Here is a 27,780-nt window from a genome sequence, read left to right on the forward strand (position 1 = left end):
GCATCGGTTGCAATTAAATTTAAATTTGGCTCATCAGTCAACTATAGAGTTGGTATAGCACCTGCCTTTAAAAATTGTGTTCCCAAAAATTTTTTTTCAAAGTGTAAGTTTCAAATCAAGGCTCTATCAATATTCTCAACATATTGCAAACTACATTTAGAAACCCACTGCCGACGAACGAACTCATTTTTAGGGAACTTATATATTCTTTCTGGAAAGTGCTCTGAGCCATCTCTATAGCTTCGCATGCATGAGGTAATTATGCATTGGCAGACACATTTTCTATTATTAACGACCTGTTTTTTAATAATTTTTCTCTGTTTAAACTTTAATATGCCAAAGATAATGATGCTCGCAGTCCAACAATCGCTCAGAGAATGAACTAAAACGGTAAAACGTTGACAACACTGTTAAAAATAATGCACGATAAATAGTACCCATATTTTTGTCCAAAACGTCTGTAGTAAAGCCGGTATTTTTTTAGAGTGCCGAAAATACATTTTAGTAGTGTTGTTAAAAAAAACATGGCTTATGGAAAAATTATGCGCTGCATCTGAAAAAAGCATTCGAAAAATAGAAATTTTGAAGTCGTAAGGGATAATCATAAAATTTATATAAATAATGTTTCTTTGTTTGGTTTTTCCCTTTTTCTTTTCGGGTTTTGTTCATTTTTTTTATTATTTTGTTTTGTTTTATTTTTGTTTTTTTTGTTTTTTTTTCGTTTATTTTTCTTTTTTGATTCTAAAAAAAAAAAAATAGAGAGAAAAAACCTTTTCTGGCAATTTCGAGCTGGGAATCGAACCTGTCCCTGGTCCAATCGCCAAGCGAACACTCTATCGGCACAGCCACCGGAATACATTAGAAGCTGATGCTAATATTTCTTGATATTCTTCCCACTCGGGCATTTCCTATTCGCATTGACGCTGTTTTATCGAAAATTACAAATTTTTGTCGAGCAAGCTATTGAAATGCGGTGCTGTACAACTTCAAGTCACACACACGTTAGGGGCTGTCCATAAATTACGTAACGCATTCGGGGTCTCTGTGTGTGTGACAATTTGTGTCATAGGAGGGGGAGGGGATCGGAAAGCTTGTGACGTAAGGCAATGTGACAGTCTGTGACAAAGGGTTGGGGGGGTCAAAAATTGTCAAAAATCGCGTTACGTAATTTATGGACAGCTCCTTACGAATAATTGTTTGCAAAATAAAAAAAGTTTGACTTCAACAGTTAAATAAACAAGGAGAGCTTTTGGTACACATAAATTTTATAAACTTTTATTAACATAGGTATAAACTGTAGGAATATAAATGCAAGAACTCCAAGAAGGACGCCAAGGAAATACAAAAATCAGCCAAGAGGCAATCTTGGCTTTGTCTATTAGTTGTTTGCAAAATGCAAACCCTGGTCGAAGAATGACAAAAGGAAAACTAACGGAACGTTAAAACGCAAAACGAGCTGCCACAATTTTTTCCCAAGTCTTCTTTGCACTCATTCTTTTGAAAAATTTTCTTTGGTTGATCACAATTGTTTACAATGCCTGGTAAGCGAACTGATGAAAATTTAATACAACTAGTGTATTTCAATCATAGCAAGGACAAGACGGCGACAGAATTGTCCTAAATGTTTAATATTAAATTAGGAACTGTATATAATATTATTAATTGTGCGGAAAAGGGCAATAGGCTGGAATTGCACAGCTCTAAGGGCAGAACAAGAAAGCTTTCTAGATGAGATTGTTCGCATATTTTAAAAGCTGTGGAAAATAAACCGGATACAAGCCTCCGTATTGAATGTCCACAAGTATTCTTTGTATGTTGCCAGAAAAAGGGGTTTGCTGTCAGGTATAAACATTGAAAAAAGACTTAACTTTGCAATGTTGAACGCTGGAAATCCACCAGAGTACTGGAGCGATGTTATATTCTGCGACAAAACGAAAATCATGTTGTACTTCAACGATGGCCCTGGTAAAGTTTGGCGCAACCCAAAAACAGCCCTACAGAACAAAAATATTGTCCCCACAGTGAAATTTGGAAAGCTTTCTGTTATGGTTTGGGGTTGTATTTCCTCGAAAGGCGTTGGAGAGCTGCGAATATTCAACGAAATAATGACAAAGGAATATTATTTGGACATTTTGAAGAGGGAATTAACAACAAAAGCGCACAATTTTGGCTTCGTGGATCATGAAAACCCGAACAAACTGTATCAGGATAACGATCCGAAGCATAAGTCGCTTTTGTGTCGCTCTTGGCTATTATATAACTGTCATAAAGTGATTGACACGCCCCCACAGAGTCCATTGCTGAAGAAGAGGGTAGCGAAACGTCGCCCTACCTCTAAAGCAGACTTAATCAAGTGTATAAACGAGGAGTGGCGAAAAATACCCAAACATTTCGACTTGACTGCCCTCGTATCGTCGAGGGCGCGACGCCTCCAAGGAGTATTGGATGCTAATCGAGGACACACTAAGTATTAGAGGCCTTTAAAGATGAATGTTTGCATTTTGCAAACTATTAATAGACAGAGTAAAGATTGCCTCTGTGCTGATTTTCATATTTCTTTTTCATCCTTCTTGGAGTTCATGCATTTCTTTATATTCCTATAGTTTAATAAAAGTTTATACAAATATTTTGTCCAAAAAGCCCTCCTTGTTCAGATTTCGCTGTTGAAGTTAAACTTTTTTCATTTTGCAAACAATTACTGGACATACTGTACCATGATACAATAACATAAGGTAGTCTCGTCGGCAGCAGAACTGTCTTAGCAACGTTTTCATATGAAACCCTTTTCATATGACAAGCACGAACGCACTGAAGCTAAGACATAGAAACGACGAGCCTCTGCTGACGACGAGACTACCTTATGTTATTGTATCATGTACTGTACCTACGAGTGTACACATACATACATAGACAGAACGAAATCACAAGCCACATACATATGTAGGCCTGCTTTCGTCGTTCTGTAGTCTGTGCCATGGTGAAATGAGTTCAAGGTGGTCCGGTCCATGATGAAATAACATAAGGTGGTCCCGTCGGCAAGAGACATACACTTAACGTATGCTTGCAATAAGTGCGAGTGAAAGGAATAGTATTCTGAGTGTCTATTGAGGGTGAGCGAGACGGTGATGTGAGTGAGCAAACGTGCACTGAAGTTAAGTGTATACTTCGGTAAGCTTCGGCTTCCGACGAGACCACCTTATGTTATTTCATCATGGACGAGACCATGGTGAAACAAGTACAAGGTGGTCCCGTCGGCAATCGTACGGTCCTATGCATGTTAAAAAAAAGTAAACCGTCAACTGACATCTGTCGACGAAGTCGGACGACAACTGAAATAAGATCTCGTCGTGAGCAGAGCTGCTGCTGAAGGGACCACCTTGTACTTATTTCACCATGGTCTGTGCTAGACTACGTAGCTGCTTGGCCCTCTCCCCACTTTACGCTCTCATTGAGAGTACCAACGTTTGGATTTTTGCCGAAGTTCTCTGGGGTTCCATGACTAGGCTAGCGTTTGCAATCAAAAAATCGTACGTTTGTCCCATCTATATGTTGTATGGTTAGTGCCACAAGTTCCCGCACATGTTGCATGCTATTTTATTAATTCTGTAAATGACAGCTATGTAATATAGTCATCCAAATTTGATCAAGTTTGGTACAGTGATTACCAGTTATACAAAACTAACAAATATATTTAAAACAAACAAACAAAATTAACATTTTTGAGTTTTTTAGTTTTGCATTCGCTGCATCATATTTTTAACCTGCCTATGTAAATAAATACACATTGTACATAAAGGCGTGCATATGTATGTATGTATAGCTGCCCTGCAGTACCGGTCCCCGGGATTCCCTGGGGATTCCCCGGGGACATGTCTCTTGTCCCCTGGGACAAAGCGGCGACACTCCCATTTAAATTGCGGCGACATTTAACATTGCATGTCCTAGCTTTTAAGACTGGAACGACAACCCGGCGACAGTTGTCGCTCCAGTCGCCAAGACAAATGTCGAAATGTCTTGCCGAACGCCGGGACAAACAAGCATTGTGTCCCCGCTTTGTCGCTTTCGTCCCTCTAGTCGCGGTGACAAGAGGGACAATTGTCGCCCAATCGTCCCGTGCACAAGACCATTGAGCGACATTTGTCCCTCCAGTCGCCGGCGACCAAAGCGACTAATAAACAGCCCGGCGACCAGAGGGACAAATGTCGCTCAATGGTCTTGTGAACGGGACGATTGAGCGACAATTGTCCCTCTAGTCGCCGGTACTGTGAAATTTTTCGCTCTGGTCGCCGGCGACTGGAGAGACAATGTCGCTAGGTTGTCTTAGGGACCACAGGGACAAAATAGATAGATTGTCGTAGGGACGATAGGGACAATATCGATAGTTTGTCGTAGGGACTAGAAGGACAACTTCCATAGTTTGTCTTAGAGACCAGAGGGACAATTTCCATGGATTGTCCTAGGGACCAGAGGGACAATTTCGATAGTTTGTCTTAGGGACTAGAAGGACAATATCGACAGTTTGTCCTATAGACTAGAGGGACAATTTCTATGGATTGTCCTAGGGACTAGAGGGACAAATTCCCAAGATTGTCGTAGGGACCAGAGGGACAAATTCCCAAGATTGTCATAGGGACCAGAGGGACAATTTCCATGGATTGTCCTAGGGACCAGAGGGACAATTTCCCAAGATTGTCCCATGGACTGAAGGGACAATTTCCCAACATTGTCCCATGGACTGAAGGGACAATTTCCCAACATTGTCCCATGGACTGAAGGGACAAAATCGACTCAAATTGAAATTAAAATATACAATTTCATTTAATTATTTTTTTTTACTTTTTTAATTTTTATTTTTATATACATTTCTATTTCTAATTTTTTAATATATCAAATATTGGCCTCCTCCCTTAGCTTGCGGTTTTTTGCCTTGTTGGCCGTATTCTTTGCGCAAGCCAGTGCACTTCGAAGCACTCCTTCCGCTGGCTGCCCCGGATGTATCGTTCGAACTGCCTCTGGAATAAAAAAATTGAAAATATTATTAGTAATGAAAAAAAAACAATGTTTACAATTATTGTACGTACCCATTATCATATTCAAAACTTTTGGGTATGTCCGAAGGCTCAACTTCCCGTTTTTGCCGTCCAAATTGTGGCTCTCAATGACACCTTCGGAGAATATTTTTTTTATCGACTTAGTTAAAGCCGCTTGGCCGAGGAGGGCAGACACTTGGGAGGTCTGTAAAAATAATATAAACATTAAAATTCACTACTTTCTTTTTAGTATCAATGTACTTACATAATCTTTGCTCCTCTCCGGCGTAATCTGCTCCTCCAAATCTACGATCTCCAAGACCGACTCCAACGGGAAGCAAACCCGGCGCACCTCGTTGGTTTTTTGCCCCATGGCCATATGGCGCATTAGCGCCGTCTGTGTCGCCAAAGCTTCTTTCAGAATGGCCAACTCCGCCATTATCGCCGCTTGGCCATTCGGCTCCTCCTCAGTTTGCGTACTAGCATCTGCTTCTGAAATTAATTATAATTATTATGTAAAATTGGATTGTGGAATAATACAAATACTTAATAAGTTTGAAGACTTAGAAGAAAAATGCGGAGCACGCAAGCAACTCGGTAGTCTAGGGGCAGTGGTCGTGCTTGAAGTTGAGGAGAACCTGGTTCAACCCCCGGCGGAAACTTTTTTTTTAAATTTTTAATAATAATTATTTAATATTTTTCAAAAAATTATTTTCTTAAGAAAAATATTAAATAATTATTATTAAAAATTGAAAAAAAAAGTTTCCGCCGGGGGTTGAACCAGGTTCTCCTCAACTTCAAGCACAAAAAACAAATTAATTTATGAAAAAAAAATTTTTATTGCATCGGCACGCCCCGGGATCGAACCTGGTACGTCTATGTGATTAATTTTATTGGCAAAATTTGTTTTTTTGTTCCTTTAATGTTCTGGAACATTCCACTTACATACATATGTTTTTTCTCACTGTTTTTTGTTTTTCTTTTTGCAATTATTACTCTTAATGTTTATGCAATTATAAATTTGAATAGTGTAATTTATAATTGCATAAAAATGAAGAGTAATAATTGCAAAAAGAAAAACAAAAAACAGTGAGAAAAAACATATTTTTTTTTTTTTTTTATATAAAGAAAAATACAAAATGTAGAAAAACAAATTTTGCCAACAAAATTAATTTTTTTATATATTTAAAATTATTTATATTTAAATAACACTTACCTTTATTTTATTTTGAAAACACAATTGATTTATTTATTTTTATTTTATTTTGAAAACACAATTGATTTATTTTTAACAGCAAAGCTAAAACACCTGCTCGCACGAGAATTAATCGCAAATGCACAGAGAAACGAAAAAAGCAAAGCGACGCGCGCATAAATCCGAAAGGGAAACAACAACAACAAAGCACAGATTTACGAAAATTCGGCTTAGCAACAACAACAATGTTGTGTTACTTTGTCGGTTGTTGCTTTCCGCTTTGTCGCGTGCCGAAAACGTAGAGTATAATTGGGCACAACCGGTAATGGAAACCTGTTTGCCAACATAATATGAAATGTATCTATAAAAGGTACCAATTCATTGATTAAATAATCAATGTGTAATTAAAAAATGAATTATCTTAGAATATAAATTTTTTGTGCATAAAGAATTCAAGCGCCATCACGTTTATTTTCATTCATAGGTAAATAGGGTATACAAAAATCATCGAAACAAAAAATAATTTTGTCGATTGACAAAATTTTTTTTCCAAACTTTTTTTTCGGCAGCCGATTGGGTTTGGAGAAACGAAGTTATTTCGTTCGGGTGCCGTTGGCTAGCCTCAGTATAAAAAACGCTGGCAGAATTTTTCTCTGCCGACGTAGTTCGCTCGGACAATGCGTCGACATTGTCGGCGGCGACAATCTGGTACTGAAGGGTGGTATCAACTCAAGCGCACAAGATGATACATCATTTGTATCTACAAACGTCAAAAATTAAAAAAAATTTCTCCAATTGCAAATAATTAAAAGACTTATTCTTTTATTGAACAAAAATAATTATTATAAAAAAAGGGGTTGAACCAGGGGTTGGACCGCTAAGCCACCGAGCTACTGAAGTTCCTCGTCGTTTAACCTGTAAGTCACCGAAGCTATAGTCTTAGGAAGATATATGTTGAACATAACATAGCTTAACATGAGATGTTATGTAACATACGAAAATTAACAATACAGAAAGGCTGAATGAATGTACCGGTGAAAATAAAAACATGAAATATAAATAATTGTGCTTTTATATAAAAGAAAGGAAAACTATTTTGATTAACTATTATTTCAACAGGCTTTTGGTCCAGAGTACGTTTTATCAAGGAATTAAATTTTGCATATTAAGTAATTTCACAAAAGCGTCTGTTTTACATATGTACACTCGTAGGCAAAAATATTTTGACATACTTAACATTTGAATTTAAATCTGCTCTCCTTCAAACCGTTATATTGAATGAAACGAAAATGATGGTCAAAGTGAAGTGTACATTAATAACTGTCGATACACCTAATATTTTGACTATTCGCGTTTATCCCTTCTTTCAGCTAATGAAATTATCAGCAGACACTTAATTTCACAACGGCATATATGTATAGTTATATATTTCGCAAACCTTAAACCTATCATACCTTTTGTTACCCTAGAATTTATGTTTCTATGCTTTGCACTGGAATATAGACTTAGTGCAACTGTAAATATAGAGAAGCATAAAGAACTAAGAAGAGTGTGTACAGCTTGCACTAAGTCACGTACGCCTATGTTGCTTTTTCATTTCATATTTTTGCTAGTCGAATCGCTCGCTAATCTACTGTTCAATAGTAAAGACTTAATTTAAAATAATAAAACTGTGAAATAAAATGTTGAAATAAAATTAAATTAAATAATTTAATTGGCGCAGTCGGTAGGATTCCAATTCATTTTATACGGGATTCGCAAAAGAATCTACGGATACAAAATAAATCGCTTTTCTGTGGAAAAATGGCTCTTTCTGAATCTCTCTTGGGACAATTGCTTTCCCAATTAAGGCAAGTCCAGCCGTTCGAGGGAGACAACAACTATCTCTGCTTTTTCATTAAAAGAGTGGAGTACCTACTTGGACTATACCCCACTGATGATATAAGGCAGAAAAGCATCATATACGGGACAGTCGAGGGACTCATCGTGGGAAAGGCTCAAAGAAATATCAGGCAAAACTCCATAAACTCATGGATATTGCTGAAGGAGGCACTAATCGAAGAGTACGGCACGCAGACACCTCTCGAAGAACTACTAAGAAGGGTCTATAATACGGACTACATGGGAAACCTTCGTAAGTTTTGTGAGGAGCTACAAAAAAAGTCACGTGGAATTGCTGATAAACTAGAATTAGAGGGTAACGCAGTGAATTCAGCTGTGTATACCCAAGCAATGGAAAATACTATTAAAAATTGTATTCAGAGAAAGTTACCTGATAGACTATTCATGTTGCTGTCAAGATACGATATCAGCACTGTATCTAAATTAAAACGTATCGCTCAGCATGAAGGTTATTATGAAGAAAGGAAACAATTCAGCAATAAAAATAGTTCCATAGGGGTAATATGGCTAGAGACTGTCAGAATTTTCAATCATCAAATTCATCTATGGACCCAGTGTCTAACCAGTCAATTCAGCCTCAATATTCCAATGGTCAAACGGGAGTAACTCAATCTCACCAGTACAATCAGCTGTACAATCAATTTAACCAACAGCTACACCAGGGACAACAGGCAAATCCAATAAATGCAGAAATAAATAATAGATCTGAGGAACATACCAATAGGCCTGACCGAATTCGGTTTTGGAAAAAACCCTACCCCTCACTCTCTGCTGTTCACCCGGTGGCGTGAACATACCGCCCCCCTTGCAACAAGTTGCAATTGCCTCGCTGGACATGTCTAAGGATGGGGGATGGCAGCGTTCTGGATCGCCAAGACACGGGTGGAGATGGAGGGGGAACTTTGGATGCAGATGGAGTAGGCGGCACGATGGCTGATGACCTCTGGATAGAAGTCCGAATGAAAGGCGGGTGCCTTTCGGGTCTTTGCTCTTTGGGTTGGATGTGCAAGAGCCGGTGGTGTTGCTTGCCACATCGATGGCATCCTGCTGTGCTCCTGCAGGAACCATTGGAATGCTCATGAGCCAAACAGTTCGGGCAGTATCCGTTGCTCAAGACTACCCGTAGCCTGCCGTCAGCTCGTAGTCCTCGAAACTGTCGGCACTGACGGAGCGCGTGTGCCCCTTAACAAACGCGCCACCTGAAGCAATTGGAACTGCGTTCTAAATCGGATGGTGCTGCTGTCTTTAGAGACATCTTCGGACTGCTGGAGGAGGTGGACCGAAACCTTCTGGATTTTCCAGTAACGGATCCACAGAGAACCCATCCGAACATCGTCTCGATCCCCACGAAGGAATCACCAACATTCTTGATGATTCGTTCCCCAAGGATAGTGGGAAGGAGCTCGGCTCCAAGCACCAAATCCACAGGAGCTCTTTGGTGAAATTGCGGATCAGCGAGCGGAAGGTCAAGCGAATCCTGCTTCACCTTATTCGGGACGGCGCGGGACGGAAGTGCTTCAGCTACACTAGGCAGCACCACGGCGACTGCTTGGAACCGTCGCAGCGGTTCGTCAGGAAAAGAAATCTGTAAGCGGCACACTTTGTCGCCGCTACCAGCATCGTATTGCCCAATGCCGCGAATGCTAGTTGATACTTTGCAGGAGGATTAATCAATTCAAACATTCTTTGGGAAATAAAGGACGCTTCGGATCCCATATCAATCAAAGCGCGGATTTGAAACTGCTGGCCACGATGATGAATAGTTACCCTCGCAGTACCCAGGAGGCCAGTGTTGCGAGTGGAGGCGAAGTAACTTCCCACGTTTACATGAGGGCTGCTGGAAGAATCGGAGGACGCAGGATTCGAAATTATACAAGCATCAGGTGCTGAGCTCTCTTGCACTTGAACGGAAAAGGCCTGAGCTCGTGCCGTAGGTTTTCGGCTTACGGATGGAAAGGTCTGACCGCTAGAGCTTGGTTGAAGGACATCTGTGGCCTCTAGTACACGGTGGCGATCAGTTAGGAATCGATTAAGGTCGTCCCAGGATGAGACGGCGGTCTTATTTGGAACGGACTGTTCCCACAACAGAAGGGTGGATTTGGGCATTTTGCTCGTACAGATTGCTATAAGAAGGATATCCCAATTGTCTGTACGAGCTCCGGAAAGCTCAAGACCGGTTAAGCAACCTTGAATTGAGGTCTGCAGTTCTCTCAACGCTTTGCCAGACTCTTGTGTTACAGCTGGGATCTGTAGAAGCTGCTTGGCTTGGCTCATAATCAATAATCGATTATTTTCGTATCGCGCAGTGAGGTTATCCCACGCGGACTGGAACCCTTCATTGGTCAAGGGTGACCTAGAAACAATGGCTCTGGCTTCACCGCGAGTTTTGCAACTTAAGTGGTAAAGTTTCTCCACTTGTGTTAGGCTTGGATTATGGATAAAAATCGCGGTAAACAAATCACGGAATGTAGGCCAAGCCAGGCTGTCTCCGTTAAAGATTTCGACTTCGCACGGGGGAACTGTGTGGCTTTGATGGGTGGAATCGACGGAGAGCCTGACTGGTGGGGGAGCCATTTTTGTGGACAACTGCTCGATTCGCTCTCCAAACAAAGTCCCGCCTCGCACATATACCATATAACAATAATCATGTTTAGCTTTAATTGTAGCTATGTGCTTCGGACTATCGTCGTTCTTTTGAGCCGTCAAGGCTTTATAGCATCGTGAAAACTCTGCCTCGACTTTTGCCCAAAGTGACTTAAGCTGGTCTAAGTGTATTTTAATAGAGACGAGTGGCACATCGTCAGCTAAAGCCTGGGCCACGCGAGCCTCGAACGCCGTTAATGCCTCGCACACGGCAACAAAGTCGGAAAGAGACATCGTAGAGTGTCCTCTGAGCTATTACGAGTCGAATGGCAACAACCGTGGACTTAGAGCTCTCAAGCGAGGAGATCGAAACGAAGCTGTAAGTGGACTGTATAATTTAAGGATAGAGGAGGAGTGAGAAGGAGAAATGTCTCCTCTTTTTAATGACCACAATGAATAAGCAAAGATCGCATAAATGGAATTAGAAGGATTTAGAATTTTCCTCGCAGTTGTGGGAATAATTATAAGGATATATAATCACTTGGATATTAAAATTTATACAATGTGGAAAAATGTTAAAATTTATAAGGGTATTTAAAAATATGGAAAAATTGAGATCAGTAGGATTGGGAGTGCCGATAACTTTTCAACGAAGGAGGAAAAAAAAAACTTAATTAATTAATTAATTCATTAAACGGACAAGATCAATTTCATGGATCTGTGAGGAAAAGATCAAAATGCACCAAGACAAGCAAAAATATTAATTCCATATAAATAAAAGGTTTTTATTTTTCTTTAGAAAATATTTCGCGAATTAAATTCAATCAGTCGATTGAAATATTTTTGCACAATACGAAAATCACGAAGGAAAATATGGATGTCGTGACCGAGTCACGGCTTGGCTCAAGTGTCAGCACTGATGAGACTTGAGTGTCAGCACTGATCGGGAGTCAGCTGTTCTGCCGTGTTTTATGTTTTGTGAATTTAATTAATTGTAAATTGTTTAACGAAAATCACGATTTCCTGCTTTAATTATGTAGGTTTCGAATTATTAAATTGCGGAAAGCCAATCGGAGTGGCTGCAATTAATTTTGTGTGGGTGAATTTAAATTGTATGTGGACATTGTATGTATGTACGTATGAGTGTGGTTACCGCGGCAAAAATTATTACATTTGTATGTATGTACATATGTATGTATGGATGTAAAAATTATTTGACATAAATAATTTATGCCGATGGACTAATGATCAGCCCGTGAAGTGTACTTTACACTTTAAGTAAAGGTAAGTGGTACTTTATAAATTCATTCTCGATTATTAAACACCTTTACTTGCAGGTTAGAAAACAGCTGTTTTTACATGTATGTATGTATGTATGTATGTATATGTGTGTATATACATACATATGTATTGCTATGCAATTGGACTTTTGGACAATCAGAATTTCGAAGAATGGTAAAAAAAATGCACTTCCTAAACACAAAAATGATCGGGAAATACCATGTAACCTTTGGAACAGGTCAGGTATGTACATACAAGTATACAGAAGTGTGTAGGTCGCTATGGAAGAGCGGGAAACCTCACACTTTTGTAAGTTTGTAATGGGATATAATAAGAAATGTTGTACTTATCAGGAATTCCGCCGATGCAAGCTGGAATAGCGGAAGGATATCCGGCTCGAAGGACCAATGTTCGTGGAGGGACGGAAGGATCAGAATAAGACGCAAGTGGTTGGCGGGTGCCATGTTACATGTTAGATGTCCCGACACACACGAGAATGTTTCGGGTTGAAAAAAGGTATATTATCGAAAGCAATGAAAGAACGGGTGTTCGGGTTAGATGCTCGTAATGGATTGAATATGGCGATTTACAGGAGAACCCTTCGTCACCCTCCTCAGTATGACCGAATTCGGTTTTGGAAAAAACCCTACCCCTCACTCTCTGCTGTTCACCCGGTGGCGTGAACAAGGCCAAATAAAAGAAATAGAGAAGGAAGTAGTGGACACCAACGAATGGATACGAGCGAAAATTTTCAAATGAGTGCCTTTCCAGAAAACAATACTTAACAATTAAGTTCAATGAGAAATATTACAAATGCCTAATAGATACTGGATGGTCTGTCAATCTAATTAACCATAATTTTTTTAATCTTCCAATACATAAAAAACAAAATAATGTCAACACCATAAATTCAGAAGTTGCATTAGAAAATTATGTATTAACGCAACCAAACAAACTTATACCTACAAGTCAAATATTCTACATTTATAAGTTCTCAAATAATTATGATTTGTTATTCGGAAGAGAACTTTTAAAAGATTGCGGAGCAATCATTAATTTTCACATTTGAAAACCAGCCTCCAACGGAAACCATTTTTGCTTTAGAAGACGAATTAGAAGAAAATAATCAATATAGGTTGGAACATTTGAATAGCGAAGAGAGAAAGTGTGTTAAGAAAATACTAATTGAGTTTCGAGACATACAATATCAGGAAGGGGAACAACTTACTTTTACAAATGAGGTTAAACATAGAATCAAAACTATCCATGAGGATCCGATATACAAAAGACCTTATAGTTACCCCTACGCATTTGAAGACGAAGTTACAAAACAAATAAAGGATATGTTACAACAGGGTATTATTAGAGAAAGTAACTCTCCGTATTGTAGCCCACTTTGGGTAGTGCCGAAGAAAAAAGAAGCATCAGGCAAAGATAAATTTAGAATCGTAATAGACTATAGAGGATTAAATGAAATTACTATAAGCGATAAATTCCCAATTCCCAACATGGAAGAAATACTTGATAAACTTGCCAGAAGCCAGTATTTTTCTACAATTGATTTAGCTAAAGGATTTCATCAGATCGAAATGGATGACTCCTCAATCAAAAAAACCGCATTTTCAACCAAAACCGGCCACTATGAGTATACTCGTATGCCTTTTGGATTAAAAAATGCCCCTGCAACCTGTCAAAGATGCATAAATAATGTCCTTAGTGACTTAATAAATAAACATTGCTTAGTCTATTTGGACGACATTATTGTCTTCTCAACTTCGCTTGAGAAACACAATGATTCAATTCGCAAAGTTTTCGAAAAGCTCAGAAAGGCAAACTTAAAATTGCAGCTTGACAAATGTGAATTTTTTAAAAAGGAGACTGAATTTTTTGGTCATATAGTTACTACAGAGGGAATTAAGCCCAACCCAAACAAAATAAATGCAATTAAAAAATTCCCTTTGCCAAAGTCTAAAACACAGATCAAGTCCTTTTTAGGCCTGTGTGGCTTTTATAGGAAATTTATTCCCGGATTCGCTCATATAGCAAAACCTATAACCTTAAAATTGAAAAAAAACGGTAACACGGATTTCCATGATTCCTCATATATAGAAGCAGTAGAAAAGCTCAAACTTCTAATTATGAGTGATCCAATTCTTGCCTATCCAGATTTTACAAAAGAATTTAAAGTTACTACCGATGCAAGTAATGTCGCACTAGGGGTCGTCTTATCTCAAGAAGGCAGGCCCATTTGCTTCGCTAGCCGAACCCTAAATAGTCACGAAGAAAATTATAGTACTATTGAAAAAGAGTTATTGGCAATCGTCTGGGCGACGAAATATTTCAGGCCGTATCTCTACGGAAGAAGTTTCGAGGTTCTTAGTGACCACAAACCTTTAGTTTGGCTTAGTACGATTAGGGAACCCAACATGAAACTCCAACGCTGGAAAATAAAGCTTAGCGAATATGATTTCAAAATTAAATATATCCAAGGCAAGGAGAATCATCTGGCAGACGCCTTGTCAAGAATACAATTACCTAATGAAGAAGTATTGGTAACCGATAACCTTTAAACTATGGCAACTGTGCACAGTGCTCCAGAGGATAACCATAGATGTATCCAAATAACAGAAAGACCATTGAATTATTTCGAGAGACAAATAAAAGTTGTTAAAGCAAGTCGAAATTATGAAAGCGAAACTAGGTATTTTTCAAAAACTAAAATTGCTATTGAGTACAAGGAAATGACCTCTGAACTAGCAAAGCATATAATTTTAAAGTATTTTTCCATGCGAAATAGTGCGATCTTTATGGAAGATGAAAATGATTTTGGTATATTTCAAAGAGAATACATTCGTCTCATAAACTCAAATATCAAGGTTACCAAGACTTCAACCATATTGCGCGACATTTTGACATATGCTGAACTAAAAGAGATTATACTGAAAATTCATTTGGACACTCTTCACTAAGGTATCAATAAGGTTAAAATGACTTTCAAGCAGCAATACTATTACCCAAAATTAGCAGAAATTATACAAAACATTATAAACGATTGTAATATTTGCAATTTAAGTAAATCGGAACACAGAAATACGGATTTACCTTTAGAAATTACACCAGAACTACTCACAATAAGGGAAAAGTATGTTATTGACTTCTACATTATAAAAAAAAAAACGTTCCTTTCTTGTATTGATGTATACTCAAATTTCGCTACCCTCATAGAAGTTAAAGGCAGGGACTGGTTAGAAACCAAGAGAGCGTTACTAAGGATTTTTAACGATATGGGAAAACCACAATTCATTAAAGCGGACAAAGATTCCTCCTTTATGAGTCTAGCAATCCACGAATGGTTAAAGAAAGAAAATGTTGAACTCCAAGTTATTACAAGTAAAAATGGAATAGCTGATGTAGAACGATTGCACAAAACATTAAATGAGAAATTTCGAATAATCAATTCAGTTAATAACACAGAAGATATAGAAACTTCAGTAGAGACAATATTGTTCACCTATAATCATAAAATGATACATTCAACAACTGGACAAGCTCCAGCTATGATATTTCTTTATTCAGGGAAACCAACAGTCAATACGCAAACTAAAAAAATACACAAAATTGGAAAACTTAATAAAAAACGAGCAGAGTTTGAAGTTGATACCAGATTTAGAAAAATGCCAGATGCGAGACTTAAAATCTCAAACCCCTTTCGAAACACAGGAAAAATAACTGAACTAGATGAAAAACATTATGAAGAAGAGAATAGAGGCAGAAAAATAATTCATCACAGAAGTAAATTTAAAAAGAAAAAGAAAACAAATCGTAATTATATTTGAAAAAAAGAGAATGCTGATTTTGTTTGTATGCGATAAATAATACTTTAACACAAAACAAATTGTAACTAAAATAAGAATTTTGTAAATTTTTCTTTGTTAATTTTAAGACATTGTCGGGACGACAATTTTTGAAGAGTGGTCGAGTTATATATTTCGCAAACCTTAAACCTATCATACCTTTTGTTACCCTAGAATTTATGTTTCTATGCTTTGCACTGGAATATAGACTTAGTGCAACTGTAAATATAGAGAAGCATAAAGAACTAAGAAGAGTGTGTACAGCTTGCACTAAGTCACGTACGCCTATGTTGCTTATTCAATTGATATTTTTGCTAGTCGAATCACTCGCTAATCTACTGTTCAATAGTAAAGACTTAATTTAAGATAATAAAACTGTGAAATAAAATGTTGAAATAAAATTAAATTAAATAATTTAATTGTATATATATTTTGACATCGTGTGATGTGGTTGTTTCTGGGCGATTTAAAAGTGCCACTGTACAAGTTTCGAAACTTTAGAATTTTCATTTGATGTAACGTGTTTTTGTATTAAAAATGAACTAAGTTTGGTATTATGAACAGAAATTGTCACAAAGTAAAACGTGGGTATTTCCGTCTTACAATTACCTTATACCTTAACGCATATAAATTCGATAGTACTTGAGACAGGTATTGTTATCAGAACCGATAATAGGGCGGAATCTACTCAATAAGAACTCCACCACCCCTACGATCAGTACGATCACGTCTAAAAATATTGACATTAGAGGGTAGAACTGTGGCGTCAAAAACGTCAGGTTTTAACCAAGTCTCAGTAAAGACAATTAGGTCAAAATCAAAAGACAGACTATCTACAAAGAGTTTACTAAGTTTAGTATTAAGGCCTCTGGCATTCTGATAGCCGACAGAGAAGGAAGTTGTTAGTTTTTTGATAGAGTAGAAGAAGGAATAGATAAGGAAGGAGTGGGAATAGATGAGGAAGAAAGAGGAATAGATGGTGAAGGAATCCTTGTTTGGCCCCGTGTCGTCCTTTTTCTGGATGTAAACTCCTTCACAATTAAGCTTTGCGGCCAGAAGCTAGAACTGCAGATACAGTCAAAGAACTCAATTGGAACACTGATTTTAAAAGATGAAATTTCTCTAGAATATGAAAATTTGAACTTTTCTATTGATATATTGGAGACATTCATTCCCACCAATGATTTCGGTATTGCAGGTATTGCATCAGCTACCGCATTAATTGTAGCATCAGTTGCAACAAGTGGCACTCCGGCACTACTATCGCTAGAATTCCTATCGGCAAAATCCATGGGTGTAGATTCTTGCCCAGACAAAACGGACACTACAGACATCGTCTGCGGAATTGGAGTTTGCATTGGTTGAGAAGGGGTCGGAACCGATATAGATGTGGAGACCGGCAAACACAAGGACAAATCAGAAGTCTGTTCTCCTGCCTTCTTACGCTTTCGAGACTCAGTCAGTAGCGTTAAACTACTAAACTGAGACTCGACAGCTTTAAACTCTTGTGAGAGTTTAAGAAAACTGGCGGACAGACTCATCAGGTTATCCTTTGTTTGCCGCATTAAAAGTTCCATTTCATCTTCCACGATCCGGCATGACTCACATCCCCATTTGAGACCCTTTTTTTGATCTAAGAGATCCTTTTTACCCTGCATGTAAAGCCGGCGCACTTAACATGTACTGTAGTTTTACACAACCAACAGTAAATAAAACCAGAGGGCAGGGGCTAACTTCGACCGCGTCAAAGTTTGTATACCCTTGCAACTTTTATGGTAGCTCTTTCCTTACCTATAGCCATCAAAGTGGAAAAACGTTCAAGCTAAAAAAGCTAATGTTTGCGAAAGAACGGCCAACAATCTTAGCATAGGAAAAAACTAATTGTAAGATATTGATCAAAGTCACTGTTTTCCACCAATTGTTCCTATGGGAGCTATATGATATAGTTACCCGATCCTTATCAAATTTGGCACAGTCATAAAGAGATATATTAAACTAACGAACGTTTAATTTAAAAGTAATCGCGTCAAAAGTAACGAAGTTATTAAGAAAAGTCACTGTTAGTGACTTTGTCGTTTGTATGGGAGCTATATGATATAGTGATCCGATCCGGATGAATCCAAGATATACAACCCCTGCAGTATATACAAGCCTACATGCAAAATTTCAGCTCTGTAGCTCCAACGGTCTAGGAGGAGTTTGCGTTGATCCAGACGGACGGACGGACGGACGGACGGACGGACATGGCTATTTGAACTCGTCTCGTCGTGCTGATCAAGAATATATATATATCGGAAATGCTTCCTTCTATGCGTTGCACACTTCTGACCAAAATTAATATACCCTTTTTGCAAGGGTATAAAAACTATTCAGGGGTGGGGCGGGCTGCAAACAATTTTTAACCGAACAGACAGGCATTTTGAGTTAATAAGATGAATTAGTAACCAAACAAATAAAAATGAGAAATATATTGGTATTAAAATATATAGCTCACTCTAAGGTCCAGAAATAATAAGAAAGCGAGATATTGAGGGTGCACAAGGGTTAAAAGATAAAGAGAGCACTATAGAATCTAAATCAGAGCCCGGCACTCATATCCCCCGGGGGACGAACACGTTCGGCACCTCGTATGCGTGTAACCGAACGGCTGCCGAAGTCCTCACACAAAAAAATCATAAGCAAGAGGGTGGGTTTTAGTTTCCCTCAGCATTTCGACGCAAGCAGATCTATGTCGCTTTGTTGAGAGAACACACATGAAAAAATTGATCGCTGCTTTGTTTTCTCTATCTTTTTCTTCCATAAGATTATTAACTGCACTCGTTTTCTTGATTTGAGGCAGAATTTGATGAAGTTTCATTTTGCGCAGTGTAAAGCAACATACGCACACAAGCAAGTGCACACATACAACTAAACTTTTTTAGCGCTCTCTTTGTGCCGGGCCCTGCTCTAAATTACAGACACACAACAGACTGTAGTATGAGCGCAAATAACGGCGACGAGTGAATGTCCGTCAAGTTACCGACACTGTTAAACTCGAGTTAGCGACGGTCCTCTGTTAACCCTCTGTTAGGTTTTTTGCATTTTAATTTTTGAATTTTTAAGCAATTTATTAACTTTTTTGAAACAAATGAAGCCTTAAATTATTAAGAATAGATGAAATTTTTGTTTTAATTCAGTTTTGGGGGTTTTTGGGCATTCCATGTATTGACAATTTCTCCTCGAAAAAGTCCTTTTTTCGCTTTCGTGTATATCCTTTCCAAAAACATGGCTCAATGAAGATTGAATGCCAGATTATCCCTCAGTTATTCATCTATATCCCCACCAAGTTTCATTATGTGGTTTCATACAGTTTTCGAGAAAATTGCATTTTTATGAACCAACCATGATTTTCCCCATACAAAATGTGCCAAAAAATAGATAGATTTCAACGGGCAAAAACTAGCTTCAAACAACACGGCTCAATGAAGATTGAATGTGTTTTCTTTTTCAAAATGTTTGTCATAGTCCCAATACCCAATAGCGTAACGTTTTCGAGAGAATTGTCAAAATGTGAGGGTACCTTTTGCCCGCAAATTTTGTTCAAAGCCAATTCGCTCAGCCATATAAACCAATTCGCCACTCGGTATATGGTCACAAAATGTATGAAAAAATGGGCTGACTTTGTTGGGCAAAAACTAGCTTCAAACAACATGGCTCAATGAAGATTGAATGCCAGAATCATGGGAGTTCTTTTTTCAATATGTTTGTCATAGTCCCAATACCCAATAGCGTAACGTTTTCGAGAAAAATTACAATATGTGAGGGTACCTACAGCGGGAAAATATGTTTCCAACATTTCGCCGCTTAAGCTCGCTGAAATAGGGGGATCAGGCAAATACAGGTTCGCTTAAATAGGGGGTTTGGTATACTGCACCAATAAATTGTGATTTTACTTAATAAGAATTTTTGAGAAACAAGATTCAAGATATAATATATACTTATGTAGACTTTCCTTGAAAATTTGAATAAAGTTAATGAAATAGATAATTGTTAAATCTGGTTTTATGTATACATATGTATATATGTATGTATGTACATATGGTCTTGCAATTGCAAACATATTTGCTGCAAACAAATATGGCTTGCACCAATGTATGCCCATTTCTATCACCATTGTTTTTTCGTAGTTTATTTCTTTTATTATTTAGACAAATTCTTTTACACTATTACAAAAAAAAAGCTTTCTCTAATACGAGAAAGAAATTAGATGCAAAAAAAGAAATTCTTATACCAAAAAAAAATTTATCCTTCGCTAGGGTTCGAGCTCCGACATATTTTATATGTATGTAAAATCGTATACATGCGGGGGACCCATACATTTTTTTTGGATCAATACAATTTTTTCCTTTCTTTTAAATTTGCTTATAAAGGCATACATATATGTACATACATATGTAAATGTTGATAATGTCACTAATTGATTTATGTCCTAAAAGAAAAAAAAAAATATACATATATATAAAAATATGTAGGTATATATGTACATATATGTAGGTATGAACATATATCAACGTGAAACTTTATGTACCTACATATACATATGTAACTTTATTATATGTACATATGTATGTACATACCCTTGTATGTAACGTACATTGTTCTCAATTAGCCTTGAAAACGCATGCATATGTATGTATGTATGTACCCTCCAGTACCAAATGTCCCCGGTCGACAATGTCGCCGCATCGTCGACTATACCGCCGTCGGCAGAATTTAATTCTGCCGGCGTCGACAAGCAAAGACCAGCCGACGGTGCCCGAACTATCCAATGTGGTCGTCGAAACACTTCGTCGTTCGAAAAGAATTGAGCAAACACAATTTCTTGAAAAAAATTGACACAAAAAAAAAAGGCAAGAATAGGAAAAATGCAGCATCAAATAATATTTATTTTCATGACGGCTTTTCCATACCCTTGTTACTTATGGATGAGGGAAAAATTTGAACATTATTACCATATACATATTATTTTTATATATACATAATTTGTCAATAACTTGTTACTTATAAATTGATCATTAAATAAGCATGTTCTTTTGATGCGAAACATATGTAAATTTTACATAATTTTACATGCATCGTCGGTTATGGCCAAGCATACTCTGTGTTTTCGGCACGCGACAAGAAGGAAGACAAAAAGAACAAAGTTAAAACGGGACATTGCATTGTTGTTTTTATTTACCATTTCGGCACGCGTCGCTTTGTAATTTTCGTTTCTCTTTGCATTTGATTTAGAATTGCGTACAAGACAGTTGTCAAATATTACAGTGAAAATATTTAAATTATTAAAAATTTATAAAGGTAAGTTTGCATGGATTTCAAAATAAATCAAATGAAGTTTAATGAAAATAAATTGTAACAATAGAAGTGACAAATTTTAATTTTTTATGTTGCAGAGGGTATTATAAAATTGATCAGATGTTTGTAACGCACAGAAGGAGACGTTTCCGACCATATGGAGTATATATATTCTTGATCTGCATGACAAGACGAGTTCGAATCCGTCTGTCCGACTGTCTGTCTGGATCAACAGCTTATTGTAATTAAATAAAATTAGTTAAAAATTAAGAATAAATATATAAATAAATATAAATAAAAAATATAATATAATAAATTGCTGTGAAATAAAAATTTAATAAATGAATAATTTAATCAAAAGAACATTTGTATTTTGTTTTTTATTTTTGTATGGACAACACTATCGACATTCAACGCAATTGTCGATGGAACGTCCTCTGAAGCGCATGCAAAGAAAATCCATCGATCAACGGTCGACATTCAACGCAATTGTCGATGGAACGTCCTCTGACGCGCATGCAAAGAAAATCCATCGATCAACGGTCGACATTCAAAGCAAATGTCGCTGGAACGTCCTCTGACACGAACGCAAAGAAGACCTGCCGACATACCGTCGACGTTCAGAGGAAATTTCTTTGCAAATGTCCCTCAAAACATTTTCGAAAAACCATCCGCGGACATACCGTCGACTTTGTCGCTCAGTTGTCCCGATTGTCCTTATTGCTAGGTCATCTAATGTTAAATGTCGCCGCAACTTAAATGAGCGTGTCGCCGCTATGTCCCCCAAGACAGCGGACATGTCCCCGCAAACTCGACGGAGAGTCTCCGCAGACGCGTACTGCAGGGTATATACAACCATGTCAATACATACATATGTATGTCCACATGTATGTATGTATGTATGTACATATGTTATCATTACTATTGAATACGTATGCGTACATACATCTATTTATGTACATATGTATGCATGCATATATGTATGTACATACATTTGTCAATGCTGGCCGAGGAAACTAAGAAATTGGAATGGCGTGTTTTTTACATACATATGTATGTACATATCCCTATATGTATATATGCATGTGTATATGTAAATATATCTATGTCGGTGTATACACACATACATATGTATGTAAATATCAGATTTAGTCTTGTAAACGTTTGTACATATGCATATATAGGGAAGTGCGTACATATGAACATATGAATGTATGCATCAGAGTTACCTTTAAAAAAGTATAGTATATATGTATATCCCCCAATATAGCGAACAATTAGTGAGACTTTAAATCGAAATGTATTAACAAAATTCAGCTACACTTCAGTGACCCCCTAAAATTTGAAACCTACGCTCTTGTTCGTACATATAAACATACATACATATTTATATGTTTGTGCACACTTGGCCTTCAAAACGCATGCGTACACACATCTACATATGTATGTATGTACATTTTCAGCCGGCAAGTGTGCATGCCTATGTATGTATGTATATGTAGATATAAGTACGCTTTTGTATATATTTTTTTTATTTTTCAGACATATTTATATTCATACATACGTATGTATATATATGAATTATTTGGTTTATTTATTTATTTTTTTTTTGATTTACAAGCAAATATATTACATGCAGATATCCAAATCTTTCACACCAAATTCATGTTCTGTTTGTAGGGTAAATATTTGCCCATAAATCCCCTTTGGTGAGCACATGGAAATACCCCCTAAGCTACGCCCTGTTCCAAACTACGATTAGAGATGGCAGCCAATTCGATGAAATACATCGATCAACGTGCCTTTTCATATCGATATGCACCAACTGCCATCTTGAAAATTTTGCAATTTTCTTTTGCGAATTTCTCGAAAACGGCTCAGTAGATTTTGATAAAACTTCGCCCATATATAGACAATTTTATGCCCAATTGAATGAGATACCGTGCATTTCTTGATCCTGGCTGGGAGAGATAACGACGATTTTCAGAGAGGGCAGCCAATTCGATGAAATACATATGTAGATCAACGTGCCTTTTTATATCGATATGCACCAACTGTCATCTTCAAAATTTTGCAATTTTCTTTTGCGAATTTCTCAAAAACGGCTCAGTAGATTTTGATAAAACTTCGCCCATATATAGACAATTTTATGCCCAATCGAATGAGATACCGTGCATTGCTTGATGCTGGCTGGGAGAGATAACGACGAAAATCGGGCCCTTAGAACTTGGCAGTGCTAAGTTTACTGGTTCATTGGTTCCGGAAACTGGTTCATTGGTTCCGGCAACTGGTTCCGGTTCCGGAGCTCGCGCCAGCCTTATCAATAAATTTGCACGCAAAAAGGCACCCACACTTTTGGGGCTTTTTCTCAAAACCCGCTCAGTAGATGTCGATAAAACTTTTATGAGACACTCTTGAAATATCCCCCAATCGAACAAGCTACCGTGCATTGCTTGATGCTGGCTCTGGGTTGAGATATTCGAGCTCAAATATGAATGTAATTTTATTTACGATTTTTGTATAGAGCAAAATCATGGGTTGCTCCACTGATAAGCGATTTTCTCAAAAACTGCTCAGTAGATGTTAATAAAACTTTCTGGAGACATTCTTGAATATGTGGCGCTCATTTTGGCGTATAGTGCATTGCTTGATGCTGACCCTGAGTGGAGCTATGCTCCAAAATGTGGGGAGCCGATTTTTCCAGTGCAAATTTTTAATACTAAGAACTTTGAAAACCCCCCAAAAACTAGTTAAATCAATTGATTTTGCTTTGCTTAACAAAATAAAAGTTTATTTCATCCGAAAAAGTTAGTAAATAAAGAAAAAATGAAAAATTAAAAATTGCAAAAAAGTTAACAGAGGGTTAACAGAGGACCGTCGCTAACTCAAACTTAACAGCGTCGCTAACTTTACGGACATGGTTTTTTAAACGATGGAAAAAAAATCGATAGTATCGATGGTTTGGTCTTTTTCTATCGATGGATAAAATCATCGATATTATCGATGGTTTCATCGGAAATTTAAAAGGGTTATTCGAATTATTATTCAAATAAAATACAAAATTGTTATTTATGTTTTTAAATTTATTTAACATTTGAAACAAAAAAACAAAAACTTCAACTTCAAACATAAACTTCATATTCAAACAAAAACAAAATTCATTAAGATCTTTAGTCTCAACTAGATTACTTAAAACTATATAAGTCTTTTACAGATACTTATTGTGAAACAAAAGCTTCAACTTCAAACAAAAACAAAATTCATTAAGATTTTCAGTCTCAACTGGATAACTTAAAACTATATAAGTCTTTTACAGATACTTATTGCCTATTAAGCAAAAGGCAATGAAAATTCGACTTAATGGTTAAGAAGCCATTGGTTTTTATTCAAGAAAACCAATGTGTTCACCTGCTTTGGCTTTAAGCACGCTCTTCGGTCCGATACAATTGCTCCTGCCTTGCTAAATGTCCTTTCAGATTCCGCTGAGCTTGCTGGTATGCATAGATGTTTAACTGCACATTGGCTGAGCTCTGAAAATGATTCCTTGTTTATCTGAAACAGGTAAAAATGTAAGAAAAATGGGGTAAAATAGAAAGTTATATAAATTACCTGCCAGTATTGTAAAGGATCCACGTCTTCTGGTGAATTGCTTTGCTCCAAGTATTGCCGAATAGTAATGATTGCATCCGCCCGTGAAGATTTGTGTTTTTCGTCGATTTTTTTTCCGACACATTTGAATAAAAATGAAGTCTTATCATTCTTTGGCGCTTCTGTTATGACAGGATCTGCAATATCCTTCAATAATGCGTAAACCTCGGACTCCAAAGCCAACGCAGCCTGTTGGGCATTAGATGGGTTCTGAAAACCATCTTTTTTTAACCGTGGATCCAGAAGTGTTCCTAGGCGTGGTCCAGATCTTCCTTCATATACAAAAAGCCTCTTTTTCACATTGTTTATTAAAAATTCGCATGTTTGGCTGCCCACATCCGTTAACATTTTTTCAGTAAGCTCTTCCAAGCTTTGAGTGAGAGCAAAAGTCGCTGGAATAATCAGGGAAATGGTAACGGACTTGGCAGCCGATACATGTTTTGTTGCTTTGTCGAATGGCTCTAAAAGCAGGCACAAATCTTGGATAATGCGAAAGTTATTCTCTGTGTGCGGAATCGGCGCATTTTGACATTTCAAAAGAGTGGCAGTCAGAGGATCCCGAGTCAGCAACACCCTTTGCAGCATGTAATAAGCACTGTTCCACCGCGTTGAGACCTCTTGCAGCAAGGAGTGCGGTTTTTCTGTCCCTTGTGCAATTTTAAACTTAGCATAGGCTGTAGCGCTGCTCTTAAAAAACGAAACAATTCGTTTAGTGGATTTTAATATACCTTGCACATTTTCTAGGGCTAACGCATCTTGCACAACTAGGTTAAGCGTGTGAGCGAAGCAAGGTAAGTGCTTTTTTTTCAGAAGTTCGCAAGTCTTTATCATTGACGCCGCGTTGTCGGTCACAATAGTGTGAACTTTATCAAAAATATTCCATTCATCGCATATTTTGCGAAATGTCGTTGCGATATTTGCGCTTGAATGGTTTGTTTGATCAGTGAGTGGCTTCGTAGCCAACACTACTGACTTGAGCTCGAAGTTTATAATAAAATGGCAAGTTACAGTGAGGTAGCTTATATTGCCACGAGACGTCCACGCATCTGTCGTCACCGAACATGAACTAATTGTAGTCAGCATACCTTTTAGTTGCGATACCATTCCATCGTACATGTTCTGTACATGTGTGTCCCGTACCACTTGCATCAAATTAATAAACCCTGCGTTCTCGACAACGCTAAACGGTTGCATGTCCGTTGCAACCATTTGCGCAATGGCTTCGTCAATTTTCTTTTTTTTCTCCGATGTTGAACTATAAACATTTGTCTTTTCAAAATATTTATGTAATCCAATTGGAGGAACGTTTTCCTTCTTCCCTTCATGCACTAGAGGGTGGGCACGTTTAAGGTGCTCCATTAAATTGGAAGTATTGCCACTGGTTCGTAGCTCTTTGCTACAATGCCGACATTTTGCGTGCTGTTGATTAGGTAATTTATCGAAGTGGGACCACACCGATGATGGTAACTTCTTCCGCTTTCGCACCGGCTCGTTTTCATCAGATTCCTCAGGCGGCACCATTGCTGAGGGCATTTGGTCATCCTGATGGTGTTCTAATGTTTAAACATATTAATATTAATAAGTTAGTACATGTTTTCAACTTTCTAACTTAATATTGCAAGGGATTCTTAATTTTGATGCCAGCGAAACAGTTTTTTTATTTATGTATAATCGTTATACATATGTACATTGTACATATGTCAACAAAAAATTATACAGTCAAGGAAAAAAGTCAACATACACCGAATAACAAAACTTGTAGGCAGAAAAGGACTGTCCTTTGAAAATGAAGAACTATTGTTGCATTCCGAAAAGACCCATCACTTTACTGCAAGAGGCGCCAGCAAGCGCAAATACTGTTTGAAAGTATTAAGGTGCAGTTTACATACAAAAACATATGGATTTCGCAAGGTAATACTTCACAGGGCTATAGCTTTAGTAAGAATCAGCTGATGGGTCGTTTCGGAATGCAACAATCCATTCTCTAAGGGACATTTTGCGATGTGTTTCGTCCTTTTCTGCCTACAAGTTTTGTTATTCGGTGTACATATGTTGACTTTTTTCCTTGACTGTATATACACCATTTATATTATTTCTGAAGACTTTGAATCAAAATCTGGATAATAAACTATCAGGGTAAAATACTTACTGGTGGTGTGTAAAAACTTGTCCATTTAAATTGCCAAGATCAAAACGCAGCTCCTGAAAATCCTTGCAAAAAATCCACCTGCTCCGGCGACTACAACCAGCACTGCACTTTACCAAACACGTGACCACGCACAAATCAAGTTCGATAGATCGCCATCGAAAAATTTCCATCGATCTATCGCACTTTTTATTTTTCATCGATACTATCGATGGATCCATCGATGGATTTCCCAGCTCTACTCTACTAGCGTGGCTCAGCAGTACGCAGCCAGACACATATAAGTATATCAACTTATAACGCTTCGTAGCCAAGAGTGGGGAGGCTACGAAGCACCGCACAAAGAGGAGACCTCCGTCTCCTATAGCTAAGGAACGCTATATAACTCTGTTCTATCTCATTCTCTGGCAGGCTATATGCTATAAGATCTATATGTATGTCTCTTTTTAGTGTCGCTTTTTCGTTTCATCGAGTCTCAAATCACTCCCAACAATTCTAAAGAAGTTTTCACTTCAAAAAGGCTATTCTCATATGAGAATAGATCAGCACCACGCCTTGGAACTCTTCCTGACCCACGCTTCAAAAAGGAGGGTTTCCAAAATCAGTCAAATGCCCAGCAGGCCATGTTGATGTTGGAGGGAGAGGTTCATAATATAATACAGGACGTGAGATCTAAAAATTCCACAGAGGAACTGCCAAGGAATGAGGAGACTCCATTTTTATTTAAATGCATGGCAGGAAAAATAAAAGAAAAAAACTAAAGTTCACGGGCGGACTCAATTATTACCATTCGCCAATATAAGGAGC

The 27,780-nt window shown here is 37.6% G+C and overlaps 2 protein-coding genes across 2 annotated transcripts; both read right to left on the reverse strand.

Moving 5' to 3' along the window:
* Positions 1-4,887: 4,887 nt before the first annotated feature.
* On the reverse strand, positions 4,888-8,210 carry LOC124460892. Its single transcript, XM_047012486.1, has 4 exons — positions 8,144-8,210; positions 5,296-5,522; positions 5,082-5,235; positions 4,888-5,012 (listed from the first exon to the last, which is right to left on the reverse strand). Exons 1-4 carry the CDS (start codon positions 8,208-8,210, stop codon positions 4,888-4,890), a joined length of 573 nt encoding a protein of 190 aa, XP_046868442.1.
* Positions 8,211-24,490: 16,280 nt separating this feature from the next.
* LOC124460899 (zinc finger BED domain-containing protein 4-like) lies at positions 24,491-27,094 on the reverse strand. The gene is made up of 3 exons (XM_047012495.1): positions 26,977-27,094; positions 24,789-26,380; positions 24,491-24,731 (listed from the first exon to the last, which is right to left on the reverse strand). Exons 1-3 carry the CDS (start codon positions 26,999-27,001, stop codon positions 24,537-24,539), a joined length of 1,812 nt encoding a protein of 603 aa, XP_046868451.1. The 5' UTR covers positions 27,002-27,094; the 3' UTR covers positions 24,491-24,536.
* Between the last annotated feature and the right edge of the window lie 686 nt (positions 27,095-27,780).

Source organism: Drosophila willistoni, unplaced genomic scaffold, assembly GCF_018902025.1.
Source record: "Drosophila willistoni isolate 14030-0811.24 unplaced genomic scaffold, UCI_dwil_1.1 Seg150, whole genome shotgun sequence".
Classification (NCBI taxonomy): Eukaryota; Metazoa; Arthropoda; class Insecta; order Diptera; family Drosophilidae; genus Drosophila; species Drosophila willistoni.

Coding starts and splice junctions, on each gene's coding strand:
- LOC124460892 (XM_047012486.1), bottom strand. CDS start 8,210: ATGAGTCCCTCGACTGTCCCGTATATGATGCTTTTCTGCCTTATATCA. Junction 5,523..8,143: donor ATCAGTGGGGTATAGTCCAA/GTAGGTACTCCA, acceptor AATTAATTTCAG/AAGCAGATGCTAGTACGCAA. Junction 5,236..5,295: donor CGGAGAGGAGCAAAGATTAT/GTAAGTACATTG, acceptor TTATTTTTACAG/ACCTCCCAAGTGTCTGCCCT.
- LOC124460899 (XM_047012495.1), bottom strand. CDS start 27,001: ATGGACAAGTTTTTACACACCACCA. Junction 26,381..26,976: donor CAAGTTTTTACACACCACCA/GTAAGTATTTTA, acceptor TTTAAACATTAG/AACACCATCAGGATGACCAA. Junction 24,732..24,788: donor ATCCTTTACAATACTGGCAG/GTAATTTATATA, acceptor TACCTGTTTCAG/ATAAACAAGGAATCATTTTC.